This window comes from Cebus imitator, unplaced genomic scaffold (genome assembly GCF_001604975.1).
Source record: "Cebus imitator isolate Cc_AM_T3 unplaced genomic scaffold, Cebus_imitator-1.0 Scaffold450, whole genome shotgun sequence".
NCBI classification, from domain to species: domain Eukaryota; kingdom Metazoa; phylum Chordata; class Mammalia; order Primates; family Cebidae; genus Cebus; species Cebus imitator.
In genome coordinates, this window is record NW_016107765.1 from 1,069,175 (window position 1) to 1,095,035 (window position 25,861).

The following is a 25,861-nucleotide window of genomic DNA, read 5'->3' on the forward strand; positions in this document are numbered from 1 at the left end:
CTAAGCACTATTCCAAGTGGCTACATTCTGGTAAAATGAGGCAGACAGCAAACATGTATACGACACTATGAAACATCAATGTTGTAGCCCAAAGCAGCAAAATTTAGCATAATGTAATATAACACAGTAACCATTAAAACTGTGCATAAGTAAACTGGCCATCACCATCAGTAAAATGGTGAGCTTATCTTGGAGGCATCTGGGATCACAAGCAGAGTGGGATGTCTCTGGGAATCCCCAGCCTGGAGTAGCTTCCTCTGACTTTGGTGGAGCCACATGGAGGACTCAGGGCAATTTCTGCTCTCTATTCTTTTTCATGACTTAATTGTTGTGTCTCAATTTTTTTTTTTGTCTATATTCCTGACTCAATGAAGTTCTTAATTTCATATGTACTCCCTGGTGGGTTTGGGACACATGATTTCATTTTAATTTTTAATTTAATTTAAAAAAGTATTTCCATAACATTTTCTGCTTACACAAATAACATATGCTTCTGGTTAAAAAGTTAAACATTGCAAAAAATAGCAAATGCAGGGGAGTGAAACCCCCCAGGATCCTAATACCTGCAGATAGTCCACGGTGAACAGTGTTAAGCACTGGGTAATCATCTGATTTTTATACATATACACTAACATGGGCATTATATTAACATATGTATATTTAATGAGGTCATACTGTTTGGTGACATACCCTTTTTCACTGAGCACTGAGCATCTTCCCCAACACAGCATACAATGTCTTCTTTTTTATAGTTATTATTTTTGATCGGTTCATCTTTTAGTCTTTCTACTTAAGAATAGTTTACACACTACACTTACAGTGTTATCATATTCTGTTTTTCTCTGTACTTCCTGTTACCAGTGAGTTTTATGCCTTCAGTTGATTTCCTCTTGCTCATTAATGTCCTTTTCTTTAAGATTAAATAACTCCCTTCAGCATTTCTTGTAGGACAGGTCTAGTGTTGATGAAATCCCTCAACTTTTGTTTGTCCAGGAAAGTCTTAATTTCTCCTTCCTGTTTGAAGGATATTTTCACCAGATATACTATTTTAGGGTAAAAGTTTTTTCCTTGAGCACTTTAAACATGTTATGCCACTCTCTCCTGCACATGTATCCCAGGACTTAAAATAAAAGAACAATTTAGACTCAACAGCAAGCCAGAGAAGATGTCTCAGCCCTGGTGTCCTGACAAGGGCAGTTTCTGAAAACGAAGAAGCCTGGCACAAATGGATACAGCAACACATTCTAGCAAAGTTCCAACAAAAGCATTTTAAAGGCCACCTTGTTTACATAATATTTATGTTTTAGGACTTTATGATTCCCCCGATACTTCGAAGCTCCCAGAGAAAAAAGAATAACATGGTATAAAGAAGTGGAATTGGAATGAGAACACACAGACTCTGGTCTCAGAACCACAGGGCCGTGGAATCTGGAGATGAAGACACTGCCAGGAAGTGATGTGTTTCTCAATTTTCTGATGAGGACACCAGCCCCCAAGAAGTTCTGTGAGATGCCCAAGACCTCTCAGTCACTTGTGATACAGCTAGAATGCAGGGCAGGGGCTACTGTGTCCTTCTCTGTTCCTTCAGTCTGTAAAACAGCAATAGGAATAGCTAATTGGGGATTTCTGAGAAGTAAGGCCATATTGGAAACCATAAACATGCCACTAAACGTAGAACAATTAACTTCGGCAGGATTTCTCAAGTGTGAATGCAGTATTCCTGCCTTATTGGTTCTCTCGTCTTGAACTCAACTCTGGTCCCCTCTCCCATCCCCGTCCCCCTCAGAAAACAAGAAGTCGGACAAAATAGTAAAGGAGAGGGAGGGAAAAAAGAGTGGCGACTAGCACTGGGTGAGGAGGCAGGCGCGGGAAAGGCAGGGAAGGCAAATGCGGCACTTTGCTCTGGTCTGACCAGGCTGCCTGCTTGGCACGAGGGGCCTCCGGCTTCCCATCTGTGAGTCCTGTGAGCAGAGCTGTGACAGTCAAAGTATCTGCCAAAAGAAGGGAGTGAATTAGATGGAACCCATCTCACCCTGTGTCAAGAACAATGTGTACACAAATACATGTCAGGATTTCCCCTGAACTTTACACAGAACTGGCCTGGCTATGTTCAGCTCTTTTCAGGGAGAGAAACAGAAAGTATTTGCTCTGGAAATCTTGTATCAATATAACCAAGATCTTAATGCTTTCAGACGTGCCTCTTCCTTTTTCTAGCATTTGTTATGTCTTCTGTATGTCCTCGGGAAGACATGGTGGCAATTAAAACAAAAATTATTCTGACCAACCTGAAGTGATATAGCTAAGCTTACTAAGACTTTTATTTCAGAGTTAATCAACCATGACAATTCTCAAACTGTTTTCCAAACCTGGGAAGTTAGGGTCCAAGTCTCCAGCTAATTCTAGAACCATCTATCGTTAAATGAGGTCGAACACAAGGAAGGGGCGATGGCAGCTAAGGGAAAGGCTGTCAATCCTGACACCGGATTACTCTTCCCCAAGAGCCTTTCCTGCCTGAGAAAGTCTGCGGCCGCCTGCAGACTCGCTCCAGGTTCTCAGCCTCATCTCAGGCCTCCCTGGCCCTGGAGTGTCTGGCGTATTTCCCACCATCCCTGATGGGAGCCTGGGTTCAGGATGGCCAGGTTCCGACTCCCGCCCACAGGAAGGAGGCTCTGTGCATCTCACCTGCAGACTGTGCTCACCTGCTGTCACTTCCCCATCCACATCCTCCCCTTCTATCACATCTTCCTTCAAGAAGATTCACACTGTTCAGGAAATACCTGCTCATTGTCTCCTTTTCTAAGTCCTTTTCTCTAAATGTCTACAGTGTTAACAGTTTGCAGCTCTCAGTCCACTGATTGAAACTACAGCTAAGTCTTCTGAGGGCAGAGACCCCCTCTGTTTAGTTCACTGCTCCCTCCCCAGTGTCAAGCTTAGCCAGGTGCTCATTAAAGAATTACAAAATCAACAAATGTTTACTTAACTTGTGAGGTAAGATAAGACAATGAGACTGATACTTAAATACTTGCTATAATGTAAATTCATGTAATTTTTTTGTTGCTAAAAAGTTGTCACCTAGGCAGGTAAGTCTTTTAATCAAAAAATGCTTGCAGTGCTCAAATGTTTTTGGAATTCTTCTTTGGGAACAATGCTACATCAATTTCTGGGGTTTGGGTGGTGAGGGTGAAGGTTGGGGTGACAGGAGTAGGGAATTGCAGAGTTAAGAGTGGATATGAATTAACAAAGAGACAAAAGTCACTAAGGGCCAAGCCGTAACTGAAGTGGCTGATGAAGCTAGTGACAGCAGTTCCCTATCAAAACTGAACAAAAGTCAGTCCTATTCAACATAGCTTTGGGAGCTCTGGCCAGGGAAATCAGGCAAGAGAAAGAAATAAAGGGTATTCAAATAGGAAGAGAGGAAGTCAAATTACTTTTGTTTGCAGATGACATGAAAACTCCATCTAGAAAACCCCATAGTCTCAGCCCAAAAGCTTCTTAAGCTGATAAGCAACTTCAGCAAAGTCTTAGGATATAAAATCAATGTGCAGAAATCACAAGGATTCCTATACATCAACGACAGGCAAGCTGAGAGCCAAATCATGAAAGAACTCCATTCACAATTGCCACAAAGAAAATAAAATACCTAGGAATGTGGCTAACACGGGAAGTGAAGGACCTCTTCAAGGAGAACTACAAACCACTGCTCAAAGAAATCAGAGAAGACACAAACAAATGAAAAAACATTCCATGCTCATTCATAGGAAGAATCAATATCATGAAAATGGCCACACTGCCCAAAGCAATTTATAGATTCAATGCTATTCCCATTAAATTACCAATGACATTCTTCACAGAATTAGAAAAAAACTATTTTAAAATTCATATAAAACCAAAAAAGAGCCCGAATAGCCAAGGCAACCCTATGCAAAAAGAACAAAGCTGGAGGTATCATGCTACCCGACTTCAAACTATACTACAAGGCTACAGTAACCAAAACAGCATGGTACTGATAACAAGAACAGACATACAGACCAATGGAACAGAATAGGGAACCCAGAAATAAGACTGCACACCTACAATCATCTGATCTTCAACACAGTTGACAAAAACAAGCAACGGGGAAAGGATTCCCTATTTAATAAGTGGTGCTGGGAGAACTGACTAGCCATATGCAGAAAATTGAAACTGGATCACTTCCTTATACCATATACAAAAAATCAACTCAAGATGGATTAAAAACTTAAATGTAAAACCCCAAACTATAAAAGCGCTAGAAAAAAGCATATGCAATACCATTCAGGACATAGGCATGGGCAAAACTTGCATGACAAAGATGCCAAAAGCAACTGCAACAAAAGCAAAAATGGACAAATGGGATCCAATTAAACTAAAAAGCTTTTGCACAGCAAAAGAAACAACCAACAGAGTAAACAACCTACAGAATGGAAGAAAATGTTTGCAATCTATGCTTCTGACAAAGGTTTAACATCCAGCACCTATAAGAAATTTAAACAAATTTACAAGATAAAAAACCAACTCCATGAAAAAGTGGGCAAAGGACATGAACAGACACTTCTCAAAAGACATACATGCAGCCAACAAATATATGGAAAAAAGCTCAACTTCATTGATCATCAGATAAACGAAAATCAAAACCATAATGAGGTATCATCTCACACCAGTCAAAATAGCTATTATTAAAAAGTCAAAAACCAACATGCTGGCAAGGTTGTGGAGAAGAAGGAATGCTTTTACACTGTTGGTGGGAGTGTAAATTCAACCACTGTGGAAGACAGTGTGGCAATTCCTCAAATACCTAGAGGTAAAAATACTATTTGACCCAGCAATCCCATTACTGGGTATATAGCCAAAAGAATATAAATTGTTCTATTAAAAAGGACACATGCATGTGTTTGTTCATTGCAGCACTATTCACAATAGCAAAGACATGGGATCAACCTAAATGCCCACCAATGATAGACTGGATAAAGAAAATGTGGTATATATACATCAAGGAATGCTATGCGGCTGTAAAAAGGAATGACATCATGTCCTTTGTAGGGACATGGATGGAGCTGGAGGCCATTATCCTTAGCAAACTAATGCAGGAACAGAAAATCAAATACTGCATGTTCTCACTTATAAGTGGGAGCTAAATGATGAGACCACACGGACACAAGTGTGGGAAAAACATTCACTGGGGCCTGTCAGAGGGTGGAGGAAGTAGGGGGAGGGGGAAAAATCAGGAAGAATAGCTCATGGACACTGGGTTTAATACCTGGGTGATGGCTTGATCTGTACAGCAAACCACCATGGCACAAGTTTACCTATGTAACAAACTTGCACATCTTGCACATGTACCCCAGAACTTAAAAGTTGGGGAAACAAAACAAACCCAAGTCAGGATGTCATTCCTCATGGCTCATCCTTCTTGCTCTCAAGAAAAAAAGCCATTATAGGAATTCCTGAAAGATGACAACATCATTAGAATGAGTATTTAGATTCTTAAGATGACAATTTCAAAGGACAGTAGTTCCTTGAATGCATTAAAAATATCCTCAAATATGAATACTACTTTTTTGAGACAGAGTCTTGCTCTGTCACCATGCCAGAGTGTGATAGCACGATCTCTGCTCACTGCAACCTCCGCCTCCCGAGTTCAAGCGATTCTCCTGCCTCGGCCTCCTGAGTAACTGAGATTACAGGCATGTGCCACCACGCCCAGCTAATTTTTGTGTTTTTAGTATAGAGACGGGGTTTCAACATGTTGGTCAGGCTGGTCTCGAACTTCTGATCACATGATCTACCCACCTCGACCTCCCAAAGTGCTGGGATTACAGGTGTGAGCCACCATGCCTGGCCATGAATACTTCTTTTTAAAAATGAATCTAGCAACTAGCACATAGAAGGAAACGAGTCAATACCCACTGACCTAGTTGTGGTAGAAGACTAGTTTAAATATGGGCAAATATAAACTTTAAAATAAATCCAATGCTTTAAAAATACCAAGCTTCTATAGTAGAACGATAAAATAATACAACAGTAGGAAACATGTGAAAATGCATGACTAGCTCTCAGGAGGAAGGAAGGCGTGGGGAACTTTTAAAATACAATTCTCAGAGGGGTTTCAAATAGCACCGGAAAAAAAAAGGAATGCACTCAGTGTTCCTGGAGTTCCTTATAATTGTCTTTTTGGCTCCTAACAAAAAGAACCAGCAGCGGAGTCAAAATTATTTTGTGCATATTTCAAGAAATTAAAACAAAGGTTTAAAAAACCACAGAAGAGTAGGGGTCAGTTTGTTTACCTAGCACAGACAGATGGTTGTATTTCTGTAGTTAGAGGAGCAATGCAGAAAGACTTCCAAAGTTCCAGATGAGACACATTTGCCAAGAAAATGCTTCAGGTTGGCAGAAGGTAGGAACCCTCTATTGGGTAAATATTTAGCAACACTGAAGAATTTTTAACACTAATATCTCATTTGCTGTGGAATATGCTTTATGGTCTGAATTCTTTCCCCACTCTGTTTTATAAGTGATGATAAAAATCAAAACAGAATCACCTGTCGAGGATTAATCCTGCACCTGTGAAATTATATTTCAAACAAGCCAACTTCCTAATTACAATGGAGAGGGAACTGGCATGAGAAGGCAAGCTATTTCTACCATTTCAGCAGTGGGCTCCAGCCTCTCAGATGACAGGCTGCTGGTACAACCACAAAAAACTGCTAAAATCATCTTTTATTATTCCTGTCTGCACAACCAATAGCTCCATCTGGGGCTCAACGGTAGACTCCAGCCAAAATTTGTAGGGGCTCAGCTCTGAGGCATCTGATAGCAGCCCTGGATTAGGTAGAAAATCAGACCATTATCGGTACCAGGATCTACACGGGTCAATGAAAAATTTGTGTGGGGCACTGGGCCAAGCATGTCAAGGGGCAAAGAAAATTGGAAGCATGGACCCTGCTCTAAAGAAGCTTACAGAACAATTGGGGAGATAGGAATCTACAAATACACATAGGCAAAAGCACCACAGTCCCTCAGTTATGTGTGGCAAATTCCAAATGAGGGATGGGTGGTGACGCTTGGAATTGAGCAAAGTCAGAGCCCGCTGTGAGTGGCAGTAGCCAGTGTTACACGAAGCAGGCAGGGTGTGAGCATCTTCTGAGAACTTCCTTCATGTAAGTCTCCATGCTAAGTTCCTACACAGGTCTGCTCATTTACCTGATTCCTTCCCAGGAGCAAGTGCCACTAGAAGACCACAGTTCTTTCTGCACAAAGGAAAGCTTCCACTTCTCCAAAATGTTTGCTGGATCCTACTTGACCCCAGGCCCTTCCTGCTGGGCTTTAAGCCAGTTAACCAGACAGTGGCTGGTGCAACTCTGAAGGGTGCATGTTCAGAGTCCTGAGGCCCTAGACCATGGGCATCTGCAGACTGAATTCTGCTGCATCTCAGGGCTCAGATGCTGAGTCATGGCGAGTGGTCTTTGGGCTTTTCTCAAAGGGGGATACTGAACTGGATACTTGTGTCCTTGCTTGGATTGGGCTAAGCATTCCACCTGCCTGCCCTGGTAAGCTTCTCTAACAGATGTATGTATAAGGCTCTTCATTCATAACTCTTTCATATACCTCAGATAAGGATTGCTAGATCTTTGCCTCTAACATCTGGCAGGCTTTCCACCTGGTTCCTTTGCTTTCTGCCTCCATGATAATGTTCTGAAGAGCTGGTCTCAGCCAGGCAAGCTACCTGCAGGCCATGTCTTCATGCACACAGACAGGTTGGCTGCCTTCTACCAGCTCCCAGTGGCCCCACAGAGCAGATGCGCCACAGGCTGCGTCCTGCACCCCTGGCCCTGGGATCACAGGATCAGTTTGCACAGCATTACTAAAGCAGGCCCTGGGGTACTTTAAACAAGCAAAAGCAAAAAAACCCTGCAAAAATTAGTTCCAGCACTGCCAGTTCAGATGGGCAGTGTGCATGTTTATACGGCTGTACTCCTGCAGGTCTGACTGTGCAATAAAGACAGGTTTCTGTTGGTTTGTTCCAGGCCTGAGAGCCAAAAGGCAGTGCAGTCTCTGAAGCCCCAAAGCCCAAGTGACCCCTGCACATCACATCCCTTCTGGATCCTGCCTGGAGCTCCGTCTGCCTGGAACACCCTTCTCCTCTTTCTTCCTCTGGTCTCCTCCTCCTTCTCCTCCTCATCTCTTACCTCCTTCCGGTCTGCGGCTTTCCCCAGCAGTTTACACAGTACCTGGCACTGGGTGACGCTCAAAAATATTTGCTCAAAGAATGAAGGAATGTACCACTGATACAAGGAAGGGATGACACAAGCAGGTGCTTCAGAAAGGCAGAAAGAGGGAATTAACAACATGCGCAGAAAGCAATAGATGTATTTATGCATAAGCACACCAGCAGGATTCCACCCAGCTCCCACCATAAGCGGCTGGGACAATGCTTGGCAGTCTGTCTCTTCCCACTCCTACCTGTAGATGCTCTCTCACATGACTATCAATGTGATCTATATGCCATTGGTCTGTCATCCTATAGTAACAATATTAAGTCTTCCAATCTATGAGCACAGGACCTTTTCCCACTGTTTTAAGTTTTATTTTTTTTCAACAATGTTTCATAGTTTTCAGTGTATCAGTATTGCACTTTCTTGGTTAACTTACTGCTAAGTGTTTTATTCTTTTGATGCTATTGTAAATGAAATTTTCTAAATTTGGATTCCTGATTGCTAGTATAGAAATAAAACTGATTTTTGCATATTGACCTTATATTCTGCAACTTTGCCAAAGTTGTTTATTAGCTATACTTGTGTGTGTGCATGTCACGGGGGTGACTCTTTAGGGTTTTCTATGCAGAAGATAATGTTATCTGTGAATTAGACATAGTTTTACTTCTTCCTTTCCAATTTGGATGCCTTTTCTTTTCTTGCCTGATTGCTCTGGCTAGTACTTCCAGGATGACACTGACTGGAAGTAGTGAGCAGATAAATCTTAGGGGGAAGGCATTTGCTCTTTTATCATTAAGCATGATGTTAGCTGTGGGTTTTCCATAGAAAACTTTTTAGTTTGAGGAGGTCTGCCTCTATTCCTAGTTTGGTGGGTGTTTTGATCATGGACAGGTGTTGGAGTTTGTCAAATGCTTTTTCTGTAAATATTGAGATGGCCATGTGGCTGTTATCATTTATTTACAGTTAGAGTATATTGTATTAACTTCAACATAGAAAATTAACTTTGAATTCTTGGCATAAATCCCTAAGAAATAAATTCTCAGAACAACAGGAAGATTATAAATATGCTCATAATATTACATACCAGTGTGGTGATTCACATTTTTCAGGGAATTTTCACAAACAAAAAACCCTGGGTAAGTGGCCACACAGTTATTATTCTTAATAGTCAGTTATGTATTTTTGTGTATTTACGGGGTACAAGTGCAGGTTTGTTACATGCATATATTGGGTAGTGGTGAAGTCTGGGCTTTTAGTGAACCCGCCACCTGGAGTGTAAACACTGTACCAGCAGGTAGTTTTTCAACCCTCGCTCCCCTGCCACCCTCCCACCTTTCATGGTCTATTATTCCATTTTGTATGTCCATGTGTACCCACTGATTAGCTTCCACTTCTAAGCGAGAACATGTGGTATTTAATTTTCTGTTTCTGAGCACACAGTTATTATTGTTGGTCTTCATTTTACAAGGAAAGAAACAAAATCTCAGAAACTTCTCCAAAGATACAACATTGGCAAATGGCAGAGCCAGGAGCAGGATTCAGGTCTTCTCATTTCCATGCTCTCTCGCCTGACTATCAATGTGCTCTATATGCCATTGGTATGTCAATCTATCTTAACAATATTAAGTCTTCCAATCCATGAACACAAGACATAGATTAATAGTCACATGCACAGAAAGTGTCTTATAGTTATACTGAAAAGATAGCCACAGCATCATTATAAGAAAAGATAAGGAACACAACTCATTCAAAACTAGAATCCCAGCATCTGAAGGACCACTGAAGCTGCTGAAGTGTTTAATGAGCATCTGTTCATTATCCCTTTCTATGGGTCATTCCGATCACTGTAAAACAGCAGGACTTATCTCTCATTTCCAAATACTCTCCCCTGACCTCACAGCACACTTGAGCAACTATTCCATTTCTCTGTTCCTCTTTATAGCAAAACTGCTAGGAAGAGCTGCCTGCGCTCTCCGTCTAAACTCCCTGTCCAGAATCCAGTCTGTGCGTCGAGCTGACGTCAGTCTGACATTCCTGGAGCTGATTCTCAGTTTCCCATCTACTGAACCTCTCAGTGCTCTGTTTGAGTAGATAATTCTCTCCTCAATGAATCACTATCCTCCTGGTCATCAAAACATCTACTCTAGGTTCTCCTTCCCAGCTTCCTTTGTAAGATCCTTCTCACTTTCCTGATTTTTTTCTCTCTCTCTCCCCCCCTTTTTTTTTTTTTTTTTTTTTTTTTTTCTCTTTCTGCCCAACCTGAAGTCCAGTAGTGCAATCTCAATCATCGCAATTTCTGCCTCCTGAGAGAGATTAATGCCACTCTTGCAAGATGGGGTTAAATTTTTTTTTTCTTCAGTCTGTGCTTATCCATTAACCTTCCTGATTTTTATATGACTGTGAAACTCAGGGTTTAGCTCTACAATCACTTCTCTTTTCCAGATATACTTATGTTCTGGATGATCTCATCCTGGCCATGTTTCCCCGGCTGAACTACACCTTTCGCCTGAACGCCAGACTTGTGCATCTAACTGCTTCCCAGTTACCTCCACTCAGATATCTGAAGAGAACCCTAAGTGAACACATTTAAAACTGAACTCTTGAGTTTCACCACAAACTTGCTTTGTCCATCATCTTCCCCACCTGAGTGAATGGCAACTTCATTCTTCCAGTTGTTCAGATGCAAACTGTTTATTAGCTATAATTGTGTGTGTGTGTGTGTGTGTGTGTGTGTGTGTGTGTGTGTGTGTGGTGGGGGTGGCTCTTTAGGGTTTTCTATGTAGAAGATAATATTATCTGTGAATTAGAGACTCATCTTGACTCCTCTCTTTCTTTCACCCTGGGTGTGCAAGATATTAGTGAATCCTGATAGCTCAACCCTCAAAACGTATCCTGGATCTAGTCGCATATAACCTCCAAGGCTGCCACCATGGTAGACACCACTGTCATCTCTCATTTGACTTTTCCTGAGGTTTCTTGCTTCCACCCTTGTTCCCTGACAAGTCTCTTCTCCCAACAGCAGCCAGAGGGATCATTTAAAACACAAAACAGATCATGTCAGTGTTCTGCTGAAAAACTTCCAGTACCTTCCCAGCTAATGGAGAATGAAACCCAAGGCCCTTGGATCTGGTCCTTGTTCCCCCCATGACTCAGTTCTCATCATTCTCCCCTTACTTACTCTACTTTACTTACAATGATTTTCTCCAAACAAACCAAACAGGTTCCTGCCTCAGGACCTTTGCACCTGCTATTTACTTGGCCTGTCCACCCTCCTCCATGACCCTCACTTGATAGGTCTCTGCTCAACCACGACTTCAGCAGAGAGGCATTCCCTGTCTGCCATATCTTAAATAATACCAGCCCAGTCACTCTCTAACCCTTACTTTGCCTTATTTTTCTTCTTAGCCCTTAACATTGCCTAACATTTATATATCTATTCGTTTATTTGTTTCTTGTCTCCTCTTGCTAACATGTCACGAGAACGGGAAACTTTCTCTGTTTGTTCATTGCTATATCTTAGGGCCGGGGCAGCAAAACAATGGCTGCCAGGCCAAAGTGGCCCGCCACGTTATTTTAAATGATGTTTTACTGGAGCACGGCCACACCACTTCATTCACTGCTGTTACCCAAGGCTGCTTCTGTGCTACAAAGGCATAACTGAGTAGTCACATCAGAGACTGGATGGCCCTCAGAGCCTAAAATACTGACCATGTGGTCCTTTCCAGAAAATGTTTGCTGGCACACAGTAGAGGCACCAAACACATTTGCTCAATGAATAAATAAATGAATGAAATAAAAGAAGAAAGAAACCAAGAAGTGGGTTAAGAAATATTCTACCAAAAGGGCATTAGCATTTGTTACTAGATTAACCAAGTATAGCAAAATATTAGAAAGAGTGATTTAAACCTAACTGAAATCTAAATAAAGAGAAAAAAAGTCTTATAATTCTGTTTTCTCTAAACTGGGAATTATATGAGGTGAGGGAGTCGCTGGGGTGAATACTGCTAGCCTATATGACATTCAAGCTTACGCAGAACTTTATTATCTGGGGGACTTCAGTTCAAATAAATGGACACATACACACCATAAACGATTGCTTCAGAAACCTGAAAGTGTTTTTTTGTTTTTCTTCTTTACATTTCTTCTTTACTTTCAGGCCAATGTTTTGATTTTCCATTTCCCCTTGGGCATGAAGACAGTTTTCTTTTGGAGTTAGGGTCCCCACATTGCAATAATTGTTAACAGAGTACACTTGAAAGGCTTAATGTAGACATTACCAAAAGCCCTTTGGCCCAAACATCTGTAAATGCTAGTGAACATTATAAAATAAAGAAGCAGGATTCCCTTTTTATGATGGTATTTTTTTAAGGCACGAATTCTGCCAGCATGAGAGAGAGTAGAAGGGACAGAACTCAAAAGTACAAGGTCAGGGTTAAAATTTTAAAAGATGGTACAAGGTCCCTACTGAACATTTGCGGGAGACACTGCCTGAGCTGCGCTGCCACCGGAGGAAGAAGGGCCTGCCATGGCCCTGCAAAGCTTTTCCACGGTAATCCATTTGAAACTGCTCCTAAAACTTTGTAAACTTTGACCTGCAACACTGGTTCTCAAGAGAGGCAGTCAAAAAGCATTTGCTCAATTCCTTCTATGCTTTACTTTGAGTTTAACATCAAAGGCTCAGGTCTCTCCTGATATTTGACCATTTTGACTGGTAATTAGGTTTGTGGATGAACACCTCCAGCCCAACACACGTACAAACGCAGTGTTCACGGCAAACTCAGAGACGAGACTTCTGAAGGTAACATGAGGGTTCTAAAACCCACAACAAGATGCTGAGTATTTTAAACCAATGTCATTTAGATACCCAGAAGCAAAAATGACATAAATTCTTATTTTGGCGCATGAATACGTAGAGGATCTGTTTCTTAAGGACAAGTATTTTCCAAACAAATAGTTTTAAATATCCAAAAAGTCTGTCTTGCCTTGCTGTTTTAGAGTTCCTAGGGCTTCTGAGAATTTCATAAGGGATTAAAGAGAGTGAATGGGTACTTGGTACCTGGTGCCCAGGCTGGCCTTATCTTTTCTTGGCATGTCTTTGGCAGAGGATCGTGATACATAAAATCCATTATCGACAGAAAGAAAACAGACAATGAGCAGAGAAGTAAACGAGAAAGCTTCATTATTTACCCAACTTCAAAATGGCAATAAAGCTTTCGCTCTATCCCGAAGTTCAACAATTGCCATGCACTGCTAAGCCCTACCTCCCAAGTTCCCTTGAATATCCTCCTCCAAACTTAAGGGGATAGAAACCCCTACTCTGGTTCCAACCATGCAGATCCTGAGAAGCTGTTGCATATCACCTCCTCTTCTAGAGCCTGCCTATCCCAAGGGCTCACGGATTGCCCATGTCTGGGGACATTGGGTAGACAATGTGAAGGAGAGGGTACAAATGTAAAGTCTGCATTTGGGTGCCAGTGGCTGCGATGCAGTGAGGGAACCCAACCATCTCAGGAACTCTGGCCTCTCATGAGAAGATGCCCCATGAGAGCAGAATACACGGCACGGGATTTGTTTCTGCCTCACACCGCCCTAAGGACTAAGCCAGGCTGGCCACTGACGAAATATGTGTCATCAACCAAACAACATCATTGCTCAAATCATCTGTAGGAAATCATTTAGCCTGACTGCTTTTCTGGAATCGAGAGCTGTCTTTCTAGAATTTGTGATGTGGAAGCTGTTATTTGTAGAAACTTCCAGAAAACAAAAGAATGGTCAAGAGACCATCCTGAAGGTATACATCCAGCCAATTTTCTTAAAAACTTTATTCTTGCTCTGGTACATGACAGGGACCCCTGGAAAGGGAAGGTGATTCAGGAGGGTCTCTCATACCTGACTGCAGCAGTAAATCAATACTCCCTTTCAGCACCTCCTATGTGCTAAACACAGATATTATATTTCATCAATTACATTTTGTCCATTGCAAGTACTTTTGGAAGCTACATTAACTCTCTTCAATCAAAAACATACTTTTTAAGCATACCCAGGTGATTCTGAAAAGTATTCAAAGAATACACTAAGGTAACCTCTGCAGATACCTTGCTTAGAAGCCAGTCTGTATTCACCTTGCCAGCTGTTCCAGCCTGAGTGATTAGCAAGGGGGTTGTTTAAACCCCAAGCCCCTCAGGGAATCAGGATACAGCATCTATCAATGAGAACTAAGCCCAGACAGCCCAGTTACCAGCCCTTTGAACTCTCGGATAGTTTCCCACCTAGAAACAAGATTTGGGTGAGCCCCCACAGACCTGCTGTTTTCAGCACCCTCATGGATGGTCTGGAGGCATTCTTTGGGTTTTTGTGGTGCATGTGTGCATATTTCAGTGTAGTGATATCCTGCCAAACCTCTGCATGCTCCAAAGATGATAGAGTACAACCAATCTCATGGAGGGCCTGTGCTGCACAGCACAGAAAGGAGATGACAGATACGAGGCCTGGGAGTTGGTCCCTCTAGAGGCCAGGAACAAGTTCAAAGCAAAGGGCGGCCGGATGGCAAATAAGTGTGCGTATCTCAGTAAATTATACAAATTCACATTACAAGCCAGTATGACATTAGAACAGCATAAAGCTGTGTGCAGTATTGAGACATTCTGTTTTCAACTTTAGAATTTTGGGCTGTCGGCATTTGAGGGAATAAGCTCTACCAGGCATCTCACTGCAAGAGCAATTTTATTCTACTCAATAATGTGGACTTCCTGTCTCTTAGCTACTTTTTATTTTAGGATCTGAAGCATTAATAAGTATATACCAAATGTAATTGTATTGTCCTATAATTCAGTCCATACCTTTTAGATTATCTCTATAGGCGGATGCTGAGGTGAGTACATTTTAAGTTATCAGAGTTTAAAAACTTGTGATAACCTGATCAGGAGGTTGTATTCAGCTTCCTCTTTGCAATTATGTTTTTGCTACGTTGGCTGGTGTGTTTCCTCAGTCCTTAACTCCAGCTATGAAATTATCCTGACTGTTGTTTTTAAACCATTGTATGTTGCTGAGTGTTTGCACACAGCGGCGATGTTGTGCCCTCTGAGGTTTTAGTCACTTATCCTCATTTATCTCCCTGCTTGTGTCCTGGCAGCCGGGAGAGGATGCAGACATGGAAAGAGCAGGAGAGTGAGTTCCAGTTACTGTAGGTCAGCCTGAATTGGCTTGTCTGTTCCTAATTGAACTCTGGCAAAGCCATTCCAAGTTCTAATCTATGTGGACCCCTATAACAGAAAGGGAGTGAAATCGAGAATTACAGACATGCAGTCCACAACTAATGAAAATGTATGTTACTACCTTAGCGCCACACTCACATTAAATGGTCATTTCCAAATTTAAAGTAATAGCACAGAAGTAGATTCTACCTGCCTTTATAAGGATAGCGCTAGTTCAAATATTATATCCAAATCTCCAAAAATTACCTGTAAAGGTTACAACTACCAGAGATTGAGATTAGCTTAGAAATAATAAAACTACTCTCTCCTTATTCCTCTTCTCTTTTTACAATGGAATCTTATCAGAGCTTCTACAAGGGCAATAAAAGGGGGACATTTTTATTTCCCTCAGGTTTCTTTTGCTTAAAAGTTCTAAAAACTGTTGTAGATAAAAGGCTTTTCTGTTGGCTCCTTCCACTGAATATGTGGAAGAGTTTAGAACTCTTCAGAAAACTTCCAACTCTTCACATAAACTCAAGGAATTCTGAGAGTTTGAATCAGCAGTAATTTTTTTTTTTTTTTTTTTTGAGACAGAGTTGTGCCCTGTCACCCAGGCTGGAGTCCAGTGGCGTGATCTCGGCTCACGGCAACCTCAGCCTCCTGGGTTCAAGTGATTCTTCTGCCTCAGCTTCCCGAGGAACTGGGATTACAGGTGCACACCACCACACCTGGCCAATTTTTTGTATTTTTAGAAGAGATGGGGTTTCACCATGTTGGCCAGGCTGGTCTCGAACTCCTGATCTCAAGTGATCTGCCTGCCTTGGCCTCCCAAAGTGCTTTAAGTGATTTAAGAAGAACTTGATTTCACTTAGTGCCTGCGCCCCCATGGACATAGTCTCTGCATGATGCCCCATGGCCTTCACTGAGCGCAGGCTCTCAAATCTCGTGCAATTATGAGTGCTTTCTGCAAAAGGACAATAGGAGATGAAGAGTTTAGGCTTTTTATTCTGACTGTCACTTCTCCGTACTCTTGGGAAAGTTGTTTAATCTCTCAGGCTCAGTTTCCTCATCTGTAAATGGGGATTGGAGATTGATAATGGTATTTGACTCATGAGGCCAACGTGAGGCTCCCTGAGATATTGGCATTAAAGCCACCATCAATCAGCACACACTAGCTCAGTGTACATCCGTAAATGTCAGTTGTGGCTATTGCAATGATTAAAGATTAACATGGCCATAAAGTGAAGGGTAGAATACTGAATGTTCAGATAATATTAAGTTCACCTTCTAAACGACAAATGTTTAAAAAATCAAGATTTTCCACCTTTTGCTTCTTGATCTTATATGGTAATAACACAAGTATAACAGCGCAGTGCAGTAAGGATCGGGCTGATAGCTGTGACTCTGCCCAGAAATCAGGGGCATGGGGGCTAGTAAATAGAACAGATACTGAAAAGCATTTGTGGATTTTATGCCATAGTGCTATAAAGTTACATAGTAAAAAAAAAAATCCTATAACTTCAAACTAATCCTTTTATGCCAGCTTGCTGTAAAATATTTAGAGGATTCAGGCTGGTTTTAGCGATGGATTCAATGTGCCATGGAGTTTTGTCCTTTCCCAAACTTTAGCTGCAATGGCTGAATTCCCACCACACCATCTGTTCCTGACACTTGGTCTCATTAGTACGACTATTTTTATTGATACACGCAGCAATGCTTCTCATACCATCTTAGCTAAGCATTATTTATTGTATCTATATATACAACAATATTAACACAGTCAAGCACCAGGATCGGTACTTGAGGGCATCATTAAAATCAGCCAGTGTTCAGTGAGAGATTTAATGATGGATTTAATAGCATTAAATGGGCAAAAATGCCCTTGGCCTTTACATTCTCATTTAAAAACATATAAAAGAGCAGTAATTCAGGCAGTTATACTTCTCTCAAAGATTTTGCTCTAAATCACAGATGGCAGCGGGAGGCCATGGCTGTGTGCTGGCTCACACCCCACTCACTCTGACTGAAGCCAGAAGTGCTCATTGGGTCATAATTAGCAAACCACCCGCAAACTCAACTCTTTAAATCAGAGGCCAGTGACTGCCAGGCTGAGCAAAGACAGGAGAAAACAAGCAAAAATGTTTGAGGTGTTCTCTGGAGGCTACCTTTGGGTAGCTGTGAGCCCCAGGTTTGGCATCAGGACAGGATTCCAGACCTGCGCCGCCACACCTGCCGTGTGAGTGCTGCGCTTTGCTTTCTGAGAAAGCCTCATGGTTTGGCTCTTTGGCACATGAGGCTTTAAGGTAATATGCCCCCGACCAGCTCTTGCCCATCTCCCACCCCTCGCCACAGACAGCATACATTTCTGTTTCAGAAACAAATCATTTAACCACTTAATCATGAATTCCCAATGATGTACATCCTGCAGATGTCTGTGATGGGGCTGCTGGTCTGAAAGTCTACATACTTGGAGACCTTAGGCTAGGCTAGGTTTCCAATTTGGATAAAAACAGGTTTGGCTGAGCAGGGAAGAGGGGGAAGAAAAAAAACCCTGGAGTTTGGTGAGAGGCTTGGCTTTCGGTTTGCTCAGCTGTATACCAGCTCCGAGAGCTGTGGCTGGCCATCCTTGGAGTCTGCTTCCTTACTGGCAAAATGCCTCCTAAAATTGTTATGATACTTCTCAGAACTAGATGACACATATGAAATTAGATAATGTATAGTCATGCACTACTTGGCAACATTTTAGTTAATGACAGACCGCATATATGAGGGCAGTCCAATAAGATTATAATGGAGTTGATGTCCTGTCACCTAGTGACGTTGTAGCCATTGTAATGTCACAGTGTGACACAGTAGTCATGTGTTTGTTGTGATCGTGGTGTAAATAAACCTAATGTGATGCCAGTCATATAAAAGTATGGCACATACAAATTATGTACAGTATATACTATTTCATAATGATAATAAACAAGTGTCACAAGTTTATGTTTATTACATTACACTATATTTTATATTTTAGAGTGCACTACTTCTACTTATTGAAAAAAAATGTAACTGTAAAACAGCTTCAAGCAGTTCCTCATGAGTTATCCAGAAGAAGGCACTCCTTTCACAGATAACAGCTCTATGCATGTTACCACCCCTGCCCCTGAAGACGTTCCAGTAGAAGGGCGGAAGACGTGGAAGTGAAAAACAGTGACGCCAATGATCCTGACCCTGTGAAGGCCTACACTAATGTGCTTGTGTCTTTGATTTTAGCCCAAAAAATTTAAAAAGAAAAGAATTTTTAATGAAAAAAAACTTACAGAATAAGTATATAAAGAAACTATTTTTCAATAGTTGCACAATGTGTTTCTGTTTAAACTAAGTGTTATTACAAAAGAGTGAAAGTTACATAACTTTAAAAGTTTATAAAGTAAAAAAGTTATAGTAAGAATAGGCTAAGGTTAATTTATTATTGAAGAAATGAAAGTCTTTAAAAACATAAATATAGCACAGTCTAAGTTCACAGCATACAGTAGTGTACAGTAATGTCCTGGGTCTTCACATTCACTTAGCACTCACTCACTGCCTTACCCAGAGCAAATTCCAGTCCTGTAAGCTGCATCTGTGGTAAGTGTCCTATGCAAGTGTACTTTTAAAAAAATCTTTTCTGCTGTATTTCTACTCTACCTTTTCTGTGTTTAGATACACATATAGTAATCAGTGCGGTACAACTGCCCATAGTATTCGGTATAGTAGCATGCTGTGCAGGTTTCTGTTCTAGGAGCAACAGACCGTACCATACAGCCTGGGTGTATAGTCGGCTATACTATCTTAGTTATGAAGTATAATGTTCACAAAACAATGAAATGGCCTAACAACACGTCTCAGAATGTATGTGTATTGTTGTACCATGCATGACTGCATATGAAATGCTAAGTACAAAGCCTGGCATTCAAAATTTTAATAAGAAGCTGTTGGCGAGGTGTGGTGCCATGTCCATAATTCCAACTCTTTGGGAGGCCAAGCTGGGAGGATTGCTTGAGGTCAGGAGTTTGAGACCAGCCTGGGCAACACAGCAAGACCCTGTCTCTACAGAAAAATTATCTAGGCATGGAAGTGCATGTAGCTGCGCACGGTAGTACATGCCTGGTCATAGCTACTTGGTAGGCTGGGGTGGGAGGATCACTTGAGTTCAAGGGTCCGAGGCTACAGTGAGCTAACTGTGCTACTGCACTCCAGACTGGGCAACAGAGTGAGGCCCTGTCTCAAAAAAAAAATAGTTGAGGATTCAGGCCACTGGTTCTGCCTTCTTTTCTAGACAACCTAGAAATCATGAAAATGGGATCAGAGTGACAGTAGGGCTGCCCTCTCCCAGAACTTCCACCATGCAGGCCTTTCTGTATCGCCGCTGGGATTAACCTGCACGGATGGCAGCTTGGCCTCTTCCTGCCTCCGACCTCAAGAGAGACTTTCATTTGGAACCACTGACAATCACACCAAGAACGGGTCATGTCAGGAGAGGCTGAAAGTGATATTGCTCAAGAATTCAGAGGCCGCTTCCATGGGAAGTTACAGACCTAACTGAGTCCTTCCCACGCTTTCTAAAGGCTTTCAGGAAAAATAAACATCAGTGGCAGAAGCGCAAGCTCTGCAAATTAAAAGATGGCTACAAAATGATCTTCTTTGCATTTTAAAGCAAATTACAGAATCATTCAACTAATTTCAACAATGAAAGGAATGTAGATCCAGTAAAAATTACACATGCATGGACCCTGGTGATAATACCTAAAATTAGTTTGTTGATGGCAGCTCCTGCAAAAATAAATGCAAAGTGATTGCTCATCAGAAAATACATACTGAGTTCCCATGTGAAACTCTTGCCTGTGATAAATTCTTCCAACGAAATGACTACTCAAGCATTTACCAACCTGCCTTAGAAAATAGTGCAAGCTAATGTTTCTTGTCCAAAAATGTGTATCCAGCACAGATAAGAAAAGAAATGTGACAGTAACATCAGAGTCTTGAACTGGCTGAAAAGCCCATACAGTAAGTGCCATGAGGACATGAACTAATAACTGGGCTAACGTGGTAACTACGTCTGACAGTAGCAACCACAATAAAACAACTCAAAATTTATTAATAAAACTACCACATGCTTTTCAATATCTACACACAATGGGCCTAAGGCTTTGTAATTTTTGAATGAAATGCACCACATAGAACCTTCTAGTGAATGAATGAAAGATCTAAGATTTGCTTTCCCCAGCAAAGGAACCATGAGCTGTAGTCATGCATTTAAGGATGTTCCTTTATGCCGGAGTTTGCTTTTACAATTTTATTATCAATATCCATTAAGTAGTAACTAAATTCTATAGCAGGTTTCAACACATTTCTTAGAATGTATCTGTACTGTTGTACCATGCATGACTGCATATGAAATGCTAAGTACAAAGCCTGACATTCAAAATTTTAATAAGCTGTTGGCCAGGTGTGGTGCCATGTCCATAATTCCATGGACATGGAATGTCTGGAGATATTTTTGGCTGTTGCAACAAAGGGGGTGCTACTGACATCTACTGGGCAGATTGCTAAACATCCTACAGTGAACAGGACCGTCCCACAACCAAAAATTATCTGGCTTAAAATGTCCATAGTCCTAAGGCAAATAAACACTGATAAATACACAACAACCTACAACTCTGATAAATGTACAGTGATCGTCACTCTGGGTATTTACTCAAGATAAATGACAGCCGCTTTATTTACAACAACCCAAACCGAAAAGTCAAAATATCCATGGCAAATAAACAATGGATAAAGAAATTATAATATACCCATAAAATGGAACACTTTTCAGCAACAGAAAGAATGAACTGAGTACACAAAACACGAGTAAATCTCAAAAACAGTAAAAATAGCCAGGCACAAAGAGTATATACCATTTGATTCTAGACAGGTGATGTTCTAGAACTGGTGATGCAGAACTAAACTATACTGACTGCAAGCACTTTAGTGATCATGTTGGCCTGGGAATAGGAGAGTAAGGGCTAAGTTTCCTCTTTTTTTATGGAAGATTAGTTGTCAATATACAGTGGCCCCTCAGTATCCTTGGGGGATTGGTTCTAGGACCCCGGGGACACCAAAATCTGTGGATCTTATATAAAATGATATACAATGATGTATTTCCATGTAATTCTCATATATATTTTAATAAATAATCTCTAGGTTACTTACAACACCTACTGCAATGTAAATACTATGTAGCTAGTTGCTCTATTGCACTGTGTGGGGAATCATGACAAGAAAAAAGTCCGTGCCTGTTCACTACAGATGCACCATTCTCTCCCCAGCCCCTGAATATTTTTGATCTGCAGTTGATTGAATCCATGAATGTGGAACCCACAAATACAGACGGCTAACTGTACAGTCAATCTTCATTATTCATGGATTGTTTATTTCTGAATTTGCCCCTCATTAAAGTTTACTGGTGCCCCAAATTTCATACTCACAGTGCTTTCCTGGTCATTTATGGACAGCACAGAATGACGAAAACCGTGACTGGCCCAATGTGCATGTTTCCAGCCAAGGCTGAAAGCTGAAAAGGTGACACACTGCCTTCTTGTTTCAGTTCTCATACTGTAAATGGCTGTCCTTTTCGTAGTATATTTAGTGCCATATTTTTTGGAATTTCGTGCCTTTTTTTTTTTTTTGTTTTTTTTTGAGTCTCCCTCTGTCACCCAGGCTGGAGTGCAGTGGTGCAATCTCAGCTCACTATAACCTCCACCTCCCGGGTTCTGCTGTGTCCCATAAGTTTTGGTATGCTTTGTTTCCATTTTTATCTCTATTTATTTATAAATTTTTCTTGTAATTTCTTTTTCTTTTTTTTTTTTTTGTAATTTTGCTGTTTAAAACAGGCCCCAGGCATCATAATCAGTGCTGTCTAGTGATCCTAAGTGCAAGAAGGTTGTGATGTCCCCTATGTAGTAAAAAAGTGCATCATATATGCTTCATTTGGGCATGGGTTATAGTGCTGTTGGCTGTGAATTCAATGTCAATAAATCAACAATATATGTTAAATAAGGTGTCTTTAAACAGAAACACACATACAACAAGGTTATGTATTGATAGGCTGATGTGTGACCAGAGGCTCACAGGAACTTAACTTTGCATTTTCCCTAGGTTCAGTATGGAATTTGCTAATTCAATACGACTTTGTAAAACACAATGCCGTGAACAATGAGAATAGACTGGATATGTGAGTCTTTTTCTAGACACTATTACACAGTGCTCTGGGAGCAAGGCTGGAGGATCGCTTGAAGCCAGGAGCTTGAGACCAGCCTGGGTAACAGGACTCCATCTATACAAAATATAAAAAAATTAGCTGGGCGCACTAGCAGAGCATGTGTGTAGTTCCAGCTACTTGGGAGGCTGAGGTGGGGTGATACCCTGAGCCCAGGAGTTTGAGGTTACAGTGAGCCGTGATTGAGCTGCTGCACTCTAACCTGCCTGAGTGACAGAGTGAGGCTCTGTCTCTTTAAAGAAAAAAACAAAAAAGAAAACAAAACAAAATCAAAATGAAATTGGCAAGACTCTACATCTTTGCCTTACTACGTTATGAGGAAAACAATTTGTTCCTTTATCATGAGTTAAAACTACTATAGGCTTTTTGTGGATACTCTTTATCAAACTGAGGAAGTTTCCACATATTCCTAGTTTGTTCAGAGTTAAATATACACTAAATTTTGCCAAATGCTTTTTCTGCACCAGTTGAAATAGTCATATAATTTTATCCTTTATTCTGCTAATATGGAAAATTACACTGACTAACTTTTGTATGTTAAACCTTCTTGGCATTCCTGGAATAATTTACTTGTTATATATTTCTGAATTTAGCCAAATTTTGTGAAAGGTGCTAGTCTGTTATTTTCTTTGTCTGGTTTTGATATCATCGAATGCTGGCCTCATGAAAAACATATCTGGGACACGTTTCCTCCTCACTTGTTTTCTGAATAAATTTTGTACACTGTTAATATTATTTCTTCCTCAATCTGTAACATTTGAGTGATGCCACCTGATCAGGGTGATATGGTTTGAATATTTCTCCCCTTCAAATCTCATGTTGAGGCCGTCTCAGAACCATCCCAGCAACCCGACCATAGCTGGTCTTCCCTGGACACCATGAACCACACTGTCCAAACCTTCTTCACTCCCTCCAACACTGACCATCCCCCCAGCTATGAGATGCTGAGGGAGGAGCATGAGGTGGCTGCACTAGGGGTGCCCCATAACCTGGCTTCTCCAACATCCACTGTGATCCACATCCTCAGTGAGACCTCCATGCTCGACCATGTGGTCTGGTCCCTGTTCAACACCCTCTTCATGAACTCCTGCTGCCTGGGCTTCACAGTGTTCGCCTACTCCGTGAAGTCTAGGGACAGGAAGATAGTTGGCGGCCTGACTGGGGCCCAGGCCTATGCCTCCACTGCCAAGTATCTGAACGTCTGGGCCCTGATTTTGGGCATCATCATGAGCCTTCTGCTGATCATCATCCCAGTACTGATCTTGCAAGTCTATCAATAGATGAGAGGAATCATCCAAGCGGGGCTCTGCCCGTGACCTGTTTCCCATGTACTCCACCTTCCATTCCTCACCCTGCCCCCGAGCCGAGTCCTGCATCAGCCCTTTATCCTCACACACTCTTCTAAGATGGTGTTCAATAAAGCGTACATGTTCCTGGAAAATAAAATCTCATGTTGAAATGCGATGACGCCCAGTGTTGGAGGTCGGGGCCTGGCGAGAGGTATTTGGGTCGTGAAGGCGGATGCTGCATGAATGGCCTGGTGCCCTCCCCATGGTAATGGGTGAGTTTCTAGCTCTATTAGTTCCCACAAGAACTGGTTGTTTAAAAAAGAACATGGCACTTCCTTTTACTCTGCCTCCCTCTTTCTCCATGTGGCACACCTGCTCCTGACTATAAGCTTCATGAGGCCTCACCAGAAGTGGATGCTGGCACCGTCCTTCTTATACCGCCTGTACCCTGAGCCCAAACATCTTTTCTCTGTAAATTTACCAACCTCAGGCATTCCTTTACAGCAATACAAAACTGACTAACACACATGGAATTTGGGGGAATTACAAATTCAGTTTCTTTAACACTGTTAGGACCACGCAGATTCTATTTTATTCTGGTGCAGATTTGGTAATTTTTATCTTTAAATAAATTTGTACATTTCCTCTAGGTTATTGAATCTATTGGCATAAAGTTGCTAACAGTAGCCCCTTATTCTTTTAATGTTTGCAGTATCTGTGATTGAGGGACTGTATTAAAGGAAAAAAACTTGTCTTCCCAGGTCCACAAGGGGTGTGGTTTCAAAGGCAAAAACTCCCCCCATGCCTCCATCCACCTCCCAATCCGGGAGCCTAGAGTTCTTTGTCTAACTTTCCCGCAGCTAAGTAAAATTTCAGGTGTGCTCCTTCGTTTAAAAAAGCACTCGAAAAGCTCTGGAAAGGCCACAGTTCTGGGCGGGACAGCCAATCCGGCATCAGAGTCGAAAATAAAACAGTCCAGAGGAAGTTTGAAAGAACTCCTCTCATTGGACAAGAACATGAATGGGGTGGGAATAACTTCAAAGTTAAAACTCCTCTGCACCTTACCTGCACGGATTTCCCTCTCTGAGATCCCCTCCCACAGCAGCACGGGAGCGCTCTCTACCCATCTCTGCCTAATAAATCGCTTTCTGCTAAACTCTTTGGGTATGATATTTACTTAAATGGTAAGCTCACTGGGCTGCCAGGGCTCTTTCTCCCATTCTTTTTTTGTTGTTTTTGAGACGGAGTCTTGCTCTGTCGCCATGCTGGAGTGCAGTGGCGCAATCTCGGCTCACTGCAACCTCCACCTCCAGGGTTCAAGCGATTCTTCTGCCTCAGCCTCCCGAGTAGCTGGGACCACAGGCCCGTGCCACCACCACCACGCCCGGCTAATCTTTCTCCCATTCTTGAGGCAAAGAGAGGCCAAGAAGCTCAGACACATCGGGAAAAGAATCTGAAGGGGAGGGAGCTGAGTGCGTCCCCCTCCTGATCAGGGCATTGGGAACGTCTTTGGGTGGCCTCTCTGCTCTCCTCTGCGTCCCATGAACCGGTTACATGGTGGTGTCCTCTCTTTCATCGCCAATATTAATTATTCATGTTTTCTCTTTTCTGCTGTTTAGCCCACTTAGAACTTTATTAATTTTATTGACCTTCTCAAAGGAGCAGCTTTAGATTTCATAAATTTTCTGTATCTTTGTCCATTTTCTATTTTTAATGAGTGCTGCTCTTATCTTTATTACTTCTTTCCTTCTACTTCCTTTGGGTTTAATTTACTCTTTGCACTTTAGATTCTTAAGGTGGAAACTCAGGGAACTAATGTTCAACCTTTCTTATCTTTTATGAACATTTAAAGCTATAAGATTT

At 41.6% G+C, this 25,861-nt stretch overlaps 1 protein-coding gene across 1 annotated transcript; it reads left to right on the forward strand.

The window, feature by feature from the left end:
• Positions 1-22,911: 22,911 nt before the first annotated feature.
• On the forward strand, positions 22,912-25,287 carry LOC108291366 (interferon-induced transmembrane protein 3-like). The gene has a single exon (XM_037732501.1). It carries the CDS (start codon positions 23,588-23,590, stop codon positions 23,987-23,989), a length of 402 nt encoding a protein of 133 aa, XP_037588429.1. The 5' UTR covers positions 22,912-23,587; the 3' UTR covers positions 23,990-25,287.
• Positions 25,288-25,861: the final 574 nt, after the last annotated feature.